General features: G+C 40.7%; 1 protein-coding gene across 1 annotated transcript; it reads right to left on the bottom strand.

Annotated features, from left to right (window-relative positions):
- Positions 1 to 4,448: 4,448 nt before the first annotated feature.
- LOC128370707 (uncharacterized) lies at positions 4,449 to 5,820 on the bottom strand. Its single transcript, XM_053330988.1, has 2 exons — positions 4,634 to 5,820; positions 4,449 to 4,485 (listed from the first exon to the last, which is right to left on the bottom strand). Exons 1-2 carry the CDS (start codon positions 5,818 to 5,820, stop codon positions 4,449 to 4,451), a joined length of 1,224 nt encoding a protein of 407 aa, XP_053186963.1.
- Positions 5,821 to 9,607: the final 3,787 nt, after the last annotated feature.

Below are 9,607 nucleotides of genomic sequence, written 5' to 3' on the forward strand. Positions count from 1 at the left end.
CAGCAATCAGGTTAAACCATGGGCAAGTTTTTTCAGGGTCTTTCATTGGGGGGTTATTAACTGTGGAAACTCAAGCTTATATGTTTCATTTATTTTTATTAATTCATTGAAGAATAAAATAGATTTATAACACTGTTAAGGACTGTATCTGAGGGGAAAATAGCATCAACAGGTATGTGGTGAATAATGTGAACTGTGAAACTGGGCGGCCATCTGCCTCGACCGGTTGGGGTAGAGAGGAGAGAGAGGAAGGATAGAGGAGAGAAGCATGATGAAAATCAATAATGAAGCTAGAAGGTCCGGGAATGGAATCCGTCATCCGGACGTCTACAGGCCCAGATTACCTGTGAGACCAGAAAGCACAGACAACTCCAGGGAAGAAGTTTAGGTTATTGAATGCATAATAGAACATGAATGTTAATGGAAATAGATGGATGGATAGAGAGAGAGAGAGGGAGGAGGAGAGAGGAGCTCAGTGCATCATGAGGGTCCCCCGGCAATCTAAGCCTATAGCAGCATAAGTTAAGAGCTCAAAGAGCCCTAACTATAAGCTTTATCAAAAAGGAAAGTTTTAAGCCTACTCTTAAATGTAGGGAGGGTGTCTGCCCCCCGGACCAAATCTGGAAGATGGTTCCACAGGAGAGGAGCCTGATAGCCTGACCATTAAGAGCTTTGAAGGTGAGGAGGAGGATTTTGAATTCTATTCTGAATTTTACGGGAAGCCAATGCAGTGAAGCCAAGATGGGAGTAATATGATCTCTCTTTCTAGTTTTTGTCAGAACACAAGCAGCTGCATTCTGGACCAGCTGGAGAGTCTTTGGAGACTTGTTAGGACAGCCTGATAATAATGAATTACAGTAGTCCAGCCTAGAAGTAACAAATGCATGGACTAGTTTTTCAGCATCATTTTGAGACAGGATATGTCTGATTTTTGCAATATTACGCAGATGAAAGAAGGTAGTCCTTGAAATATGTTTTATGTTGGAATTAAAGGACAGATCCAGATCCCAAAGATAACTCCTAGGTTCCTTACAGTGGAGCTAGGGGCCAGAGTAATGCCATCCAGAGTAGTTATGTCATTTGATAATGAATTTCTAAGGTGTTTAGGACCAAGCACAATAACTTCAGTTTTTTCTGAGTTTAATAACAGGAAGTTGCAGGTCATCCAGGCCTTTATGTCCTTATTGCATGTTTGTAGTTTAGATAATTGGTTAGTTTCATTTGGCTTTATTGAGAGATATAATTGAGTATCATCTGCATAACAATGAAAATGTATTGAGTGATTCCGGATAATGTTTCCTAAAGGAAGCATATATAAGGAGAATAGTATTAACTAAAGGAAGCATATATAAGGAGAATAGTATTGGTCCAAGCACTGAGCCTTGAGGAACACCATGTCTAACTTTTGTTTGCATGGAAGATTTATCATTAACATTTACAAACTGAAATCTATCGGATAAATATGATTTAAACCATTTCAATGCTGTTTCTTTAATGCCAATTAAATGTTCAAGTCTCTGCAACAGGATTTGATGATCAATAGTGTCAAAGGCAGCACTAAGGTCTAACAGGATGAGGACAGAGAGAAGTCCATTGTCTGATGAGGTTAAAAGGTAATTTGTAACTTTTACCAGTGCAGTCTCTGTGCTATGATGAGCTCTAAATCCAGACTGAAAATCCTCAAATAAACTGTTACTATGTAGACAGCTATTACATAACATCTATCCTACGAATGCATACATCTCCAAATTTTCTGACATTGATGACAACTGTACCTTTAGTAAAATATATAGAGAAAGTATCCATTTATTTTATAAGTGTCCTTTTGTATCACCTTTTGGAAAGATTTGGAAAATTTTCTTTTTCGCTAAAACTACAGTTAGGTATCACTTTGATGAGAAAATTATTATTTTTGGCCCCTTCTCTCATAATAATAAATTCAATTAATCTCTTCATATTACTAGGTAAATTCCATATACATTAAGTCAAAATGTCCAAGTCAACTCCTTCATTCCCATTATTTTTAATTGAATTAAAAATATATTTTCAAAAAATGTTTATCAGCTATTGAATTTTATTCAAATTACATTCAGTGAACTTGTCTGCCATTTTAACTTGCCCTATATATATTTTTATTTTTACTTATTTATTTTAATTTCCTATTTATAATTTATTTCTTTTATTATACCTATTTATTTATTTTATTTATTCACCTATTTATTTTGTCATTTCTATATCTATCTACTATGTAGCAGTCCTTGGATTGAAGACAACAGAGCCCCGACTGATGCGTAAGGTTTTCTTTTATTTCTTTCACCAAACAGCAGGTTGATGCCAAGCTGCAACTTTATTCTTTGAGTCCTTTACGCACCGTGAAAACTGTATTGACGACATACAAAAAAAACATTTCACACATATGTTTCCACAATGCACATCAATATTATGAATGAAAGTCACCTTAATTATACTACAAAAAGCTAAAAGGCATACACAAATATTTCTACATGTTATAAATATAAACAATCAAAACATCATACCTCGCTGCGCTCTCCAAGGAAAGCAAACATGAGATACGTGTCCTTTCTTCCGTCATTAAACCTTCAACTGGCAAATGCGATCGTCCCTTCAATCGTGAACATGTGAACTGACCAAACAAAGCTCTAGATTGTGCAAATTTAGCATAAAGTGCCAACAATAATCTAACAGGCCCGAGCGGAGTATTCACTCACCGCCGGCTGCCATGAAGACAAAGCAAAACTCCCGCTGTGCCGCCTACGGGACTGATTTCAATGGTACTGGATAGGATATCCGGTCAATTCACACATACAGATCATATTAAACACATACAAATTCAGAATATTTAAGTCATTACAAAACAAACAAATAAATAAATGAAACATTAAGCTCATAACCCATCCCATGTTATTATCAAAAAATATCGAACCAGCACAAATACATCGAAATGGAGCTGCAGAGGCTGCTGTAAGGGTCGCAAAGAGAGCCCTCCAAAGTCTGAGCAACCAGACAAACCTCACCTTCAGTGAGTTCCTCACAGCCCTCCAGATGGCAGCCAACCTGGCAAATGAGCGGCCCATTGATGCGAGAGTGCAGAGCAGGGAGGACCGCATTCAATATGTGACACCAAACTCACTCCTCCTTGGCCGAGCATCTCACAGTGGTGACCTCAAGTCCTTTGACTTCCAGAACTACCCCTACAAGCGGCTCCGAGAGATCCAAATCCAGGTTAACGAGTTCTGGAATGCATGGCGCCAGCTTGCGGGCCCAAACCTGTTCGTAAGATCCAAGTGGCATACCGCAGAAAGAAATGTGTCTGTTGGTGATGTTGTTTGGCTCTGCGATCAGAACGCCTTGCGAGGGCAGTTTAGACTTGGCAGAGTAGTCACTGTAGTTCCTGACCCAAAGGGCATCGTCAGAGATGCCGAAGTTCTCGTCACCTCAGGCAGCTGTATCCCAGTCCAACCTCAGCAACCAGCAGCCCACACCTCTGGTGACCGAAATGGAAGACTCAACTGTGTGGTACTGCGCAGAGACGTTAGACGGCTCATAGTTTTATTGCCTGTTGAGGAGCAGTGCCCCTAGTGTTGATGTTTTGTTTTTTTTGTGTGCGACCTTCCTGTCCAGGTACAGGAAGCTCGAGTGGGAGGTGTCGCGTCACACTAGGTTTGCAGCTGATTTTAGTTTCACTGGTAAAAGCACACGGGGAAAAAAGGGAAAAACAGTAGAAAAAAATGGGTGTTGCCTTTGCCATGGTAAACGCAAGCTAATTAAGAGAAGCGTGAGCCGACTAATCAGTGTCAGCTGTCCCCAATCAAGCTGATTGGCACACAGGTGTTTTAATTAGGTGGTTTGTGTCTCAGTTGGGAAAAACACTGGTGAGAGTCACACACAAAAGCTTGCTGTGTGTGATTTAGATATCTTGGACATCCTTTGCATGACACTGAAATTTGGAGAGGCAGCCGGTAAGCACTTGTGGTTTTTGTTTTACATTGCGGTAGTACTGGTTGTTTGTAGTGAGACATAATTTAAACTGTTTGTCTCGTGACAGTGCATTATGTGGTAGCATTGGTCTTCGCACTGGGGAAGTAAATAGTTTCTTCTTTTGTTTCACCCCTTATAACTTTGTAAGGTTAATGGCCAGGCCCATGTTGGCGTGATGTTACTAACGCTTGACATTTGTGTTTAATACTGTTTGAATGCTGCAGATGCTTATATTTATGTCTAACTTATATTACAAATGTTTATTTTTTATGGCATATTTATATTAAGCATTTTTTGCACATTACATATTTGCATTTTGCACAAACCATTGCACATTACTGCCTAATTAATTTGTCATGTTCCTCATTCTGCCATATCTCCCTTCAGGTTTTTTACCTACTACTGCTAGCTAACCAAGGGACAAAAGACTCCTGCTCTGTTTCCTGGTACTAACTGTCTTCAATGTCCTTGGACTTGTACCTTGAACTAAATAAAAAGAAAAGAAAAAGGAGAAACTAAAACGGAACAAAGTTGTCTTGTCCCAAGTCTTTGAGTAAATTCCAGTGCCTTCAGCTCCATCAGTGTCATCCATTTCAAGTTGGGGAAAAATGCACAGAGGATAATCCAGACAAACCAAACAAAACGGTACAACTTGACAATACCAGAGGCTCTAAGTCCTCTTGAAACATGATCAGCTGGATTTTCTGTTGTGTCAACATAATGCCACTGGCTTGGACTGGTATTCTCTCTTAACAACTGGACACGATTTGCCACAAACACATGAAATCTCCTTGCATCATTGTTGATATAAGCTAAGGTGACTTGAGAATCTGTCCAAAAGAACTCTTCATCGATCTTCATGTTGAGTTCTGATCTCAACAAAATACTCAGTCTGGCTGCAGTCACGGCAGCTGAAAGTTCTAAGCGAGGAATGCTTGTGAGCTTTGTTGGAGCGACCCTTGCTTTAGCCATGACTAAACTGCAGTGCACTTTACTTTCATCATTCTTATATCTCAGATAAGAACATGCACCATACCCTATATTACTTGCGTCTGAGAAGTGGTGCAGTTCCACCCTCTCAATCTTGCCAAAGTCTTGTGGATGGTAACACCTTGGGATTGACACTCTGCTCAAACTTAAAACCCCACTCTTCCACTCCTCCCACCGTGGACGCAATTCATCAGGGAGCAGGTCATCCCATCCAACATTTCTGCGACATAGCTCCTGCAGAATGCACTTTCCACTTAAGACGAATGGGGCTACAAACCCCAGTGGATCATACAGGGAAGCTATGACTGAGAGAATGCCACGGCGTGTATCAGGCTTGTCCTTCAAGTTTATGTTGAAGCTGAAACTGTCACTTTCAATTAACCACTGTATACCCAGTGCATGTTCCACTGACGCTGAACCTGGATTGAGGTCATGGCCTTCTGTGCTTGCTGCCCTTTCAGATAGATGAACGCAGGAAAGAACTTCACTCACATTTGAATTAAACTTATGCAGTCGCAGACCTCCTCTCCTACATAAATCTTGTGCTTCATTGATCAGATCCGAAGCCTCTTTAATTGTAGGGACACTCACTAGCCCATCGTCCACATAGAAGCCGTTTTCGACAAATGATGATGCAACTGGATATTCTGACTTATGTTGCTGTGCCAGGTATTTGAGACCGAAGTTAGCGCACCCCGGAGAAGAGGCTGCACCAAAGAGATGAACTGCCATCTGATATTCTTTGGGCTCGCTATCCAGGTCTCCATGCTCCCACCATAGAAATCTCAGGTAAGTGCGATGTTTAGGTGTCACAAGGAACTGATGGAACATCCTTTGAATGTCACAAATTATGGCCACTAATTCCTTTCTAAATCGACAGAGTACTCCCACCAAGGAATTAGTCAGATCAGGACCAGTCAGCAGAGTATCATTTAAAGAGATGCCACAGAATTTAGCTGAGCAATCAAAGACAACTCTCAGCTTGCCAGGCTTCTTTGGGTGGTATATACCAGACGACTTCACCAGTGGCTACCACTGGTGCAAGCTCAGCATCACCATTGTTGATCACCTCCTCCATGAAAGCTTTATAATGATCATAAAACTGTTGGTTGGCTTTAAGTCTCCTCTGTAGATGTTGCAAGCGAATAGTGGCCAGTCTCTTATTATTAGGCAATACAGGAGGACTGCAACCTTTAAATGGAAGAGGCATTTCCAGGTGACCATCCTCCCTTTGACGAATGTCTTCACTGAGAAGCTGTATAAAGCGCACATCATCCTGGGAGACATATTTGCCCTCTGAACTCCTCATTAAAGTCCGACTCCAGAGCTTTCAGGACATCTGAGGCTGACGGTACTGGCAGCTCCTTTACTGTGACTCTATGTACATATCTTTGGCCTCCTTGCCTATCAAGGTGAGGATTTGCGGCTCCTATTATACTCCATCCCAGCTCAGTTTTTTGTGCAAATGGCTCATTTTCACTGCCCCTAACAACCTCACAAGGAGCTAGAGCTGCAGGACAATCATATCCGATTAACAGTCCCATCTCACAGTCTTGAAGTGCTGGCATCTTATTAGCAAGATGTTTGAGATGCGGCCACTGTAATGCTGTGGTCCTTGTTGGAATGCAGGACGTATCAACAGGGATGAAATCTCGTGCATATGCTTGTCGTAACTGCAAATGATTTTCATGATAAAAGCTTCGAACTTGCAAACCACAAACACTTTGACTTGGTATTACTGTATCTATGGCGGTCATTGTACTGAGTTTTAACTGCAGTGGTCGAGTTGTAACATTCAGCTCTCTGATGAGACTCTCCAAGACAAAAGATGAATCACTTTGGGTATCACGTAGAGCATATGTGAGAATTTCCTTGTGAGGTTCTTTGTCAGATGACAAGAACACTGGAACAATACTAGAAGTGGCAGAAGCATTACGAATGAGTGCATGGGACAAGGCTTTATGAACTTCCTCACTTGTTTCTCCTTCTATAGGAGCGCCTTTTGCTGCATCTCTAAACTGTTTCTCTCCCTCCTCATGTAGACAGGTGGGATGGCGTCGGCCACACACTCCACAGACATGTCTAGTTCTACACTCTTTCGTGACATGTCCTTTGCGCAGGCATCCAAAACAGAGACGATTTTGATGTATGAATGACTTTTTATCTCCCATTGACTTAGAGGCAAAGAGAGGACACTTAGCAATACCATGAGACTCTTTACAGACAAGGCATGGCAGCCTCGACTTAGAAACAGGAAAATTTCCTGATGTCTTGGATGCATAATTTTTGGCTTGGGCATTAGTATTAAGGGATTTTGCTCTTTTGGGAAATTTATCATCTGATAATCTAGCACTAAACGAGAAAGGAGAGGCAATAGGATTACAGGCTATACGAGCCTCCGTCTGCACAAATTCAGTGAAGTGGTCAAAACTTGGATATTCTCCTGACTTATCAAGCTCTCCCACAACAACTCTGCTCCATTTACGCACAATCCAATCTGGTAACTTCTTCAAGAGCTTATGATTTTCTTCGCTATCATTTAAAATGGCCAGCCCTTTAACATGAGGCATAGCCTCTGCACAGCTTTTTAAGAAGTCAGAAAAATCTCTAAGTGCAAGAGAATCACTTGGACCTATCTTAGGCCATTTCATCAGCTTATCTCGAAAGGCTTTCTGGACAACAAATGGATTGCCATACCTGTCCTTTAAAACGGACCATGCACCCTTATAAGCATCCTCAGAACTCCGATAGAAAAATCCTTCTACAGCCTTACGTGCCTCACCAGCCAGGTAGCTTTTCAGATACAGCATTTTCTCACTAGCAGGAATAGGTTTCTGATCAATCAAAGTCATAAACGACACCTTGAAGTCCACAAATTTCAATGGGTCACCGGCAAATGTGGTGGGCTCAGGAACAGGAAGGCGATTTAAGGTAAGTGAATTTGCAATTGTTTCAGCAAAAATGGCCGCTGTAGCTCTTGACTCCTGAACAGGATTGTGGCTTTGGGATGTGACTGCTGTGCCTAGTTGTTCATTTAAATTCATAGCAGGAGACATTCTGACGACAGAGACTGGATTGTCACACTCCTCGACAGCATCACCTTCAATCTGATTGTATGTTCGAACACGAGCTGCAGCCACTTTAACATCCATTTCCATTTGCATCAATTTTAACCTTGTTTTTTCCTCCTCTAATTTCAAGTCAACTTCAGCTTCCTTTTGTTTTAATTGCACCAACATTTGTGATTCATGGAGTTTCCATTCACTTTCCAGTTTGCTAAGTTTGACTTGCTGAGCTTGTATCTCCTGCATGGATTTTGCTTGCTCCAATTTGGCTGCAAGTTCTGCCTCTGCATCTGCTCGCTTACTTGAGATTTTAGAGATGGCTGACAGCTTATCCAAGTCTTCTTCAAGAACACTCTCTGTGTTTGTGCAACCAAAGATTGATACATATTCATCATGATTTAAAATCATTCTCACTCTCTGCTTTTCAGTTTCAAGATTAAAGGTCTTTTGATCTAGACCTGTGTCCAATCGTCTACTCACAAGATCACCGATTTCTGTAGTCAGCGTATTACAAGCATCCATTTTCTGTACAATATCATGAGTAGTGAGAGAGTTTCGTTGCAGTGGTCCATAATTTTGATTTACTCGATCATATCCACCTTGAACTTGCTTGTTTATATCATCCAAATCCTCCTTGAGACAGAATTTCTTAAGCTTTGTCCTGGCTTCTTTAGCCATCTTCTTCCAGGATTCATATGCTTTCATGAATGCTTTTAAGTGCCTTTTAGCATCATCTTCACGCATTTGTCTACCTTTTTCTGTGAGCTGTCGCTCACGAGAACTGGGGACCGTTTCTTGCATGTCAGTAGGCTTTTCATTGGCTTTTCCCTTTTCTAATGACATTATTTAAAGTGGTTGATTGCTTGACTATTTGACAAAATATGAAATATAAAATAGCTGTATTTTAAGCACTGTATACAGGCTATAATTCAAACATTGAATAAACTGCTAAACTTTCAAACATGATAGAGTAAAATATTTTAGCAAATTGAAATATCAAAGAAACTTTGCAGAACCATGTAGGCTAAAGGGAATTAAACTCGACTATTCAACCTTCAAATAAACCTTTAACAAGGGCTACAACTTCATCTGAGCTTACACAAAATCAACGTTCAACCATTCATCATTTACATAAAAGCATCAATCTTTAAGGCCAAATTTCAATCACAAACATTTGAGCATTTTCACATGACAAACTCAATCGAAATATCATCCAGCATCAATTAAGTTCGTTTTAGAATAATCCTTTTCGCAGTTCAGTTCGTTTCGAGTGCTATTGTTGACCAAAGTCTCTCACCATGCCGAGTCTTCACTGTTCACCACGCCGAGTTTTCACTGTAGCAGTCCTTGGATTGAAGACAACAGAGCCCCGACTGATGCGTAAGGTTTTCTTTTATTTCTTTCACCAAACAGCAGGTTGATGCCAAGCTGCAACTTTATTCTTTGAGTCCTTTACGCACCGTGAAAACTGTATTGACGACATACAAAAAAAACATTTCACACATATGTTTCCACAATGCACATCAATATTATGAATGAAAGTCACCTTAATT

The sequence above is a fragment of the Scomber japonicus genome, chromosome 1 (assembly GCF_027409825.1).
Source record: "Scomber japonicus isolate fScoJap1 chromosome 1, fScoJap1.pri, whole genome shotgun sequence".
NCBI lineage: Eukaryota > Metazoa > Chordata > Actinopteri > Scombriformes > Scombridae > Scomber > Scomber japonicus.

Coding starts and splice junctions, on each gene's coding strand:
- LOC128370707 (XM_053330988.1), bottom strand. CDS start 5,820: ATGTTCCATCAGTTCCTTGTGACACCTAAACATCGCACTTACCTGAGA. Junction 4,486..4,633: donor AAGTTGTACCGTTTTGTTTG/GTTTGTCTGGAT, acceptor CTTTTTATTTAG/TTCAAGGTACAAGTCCAAGG.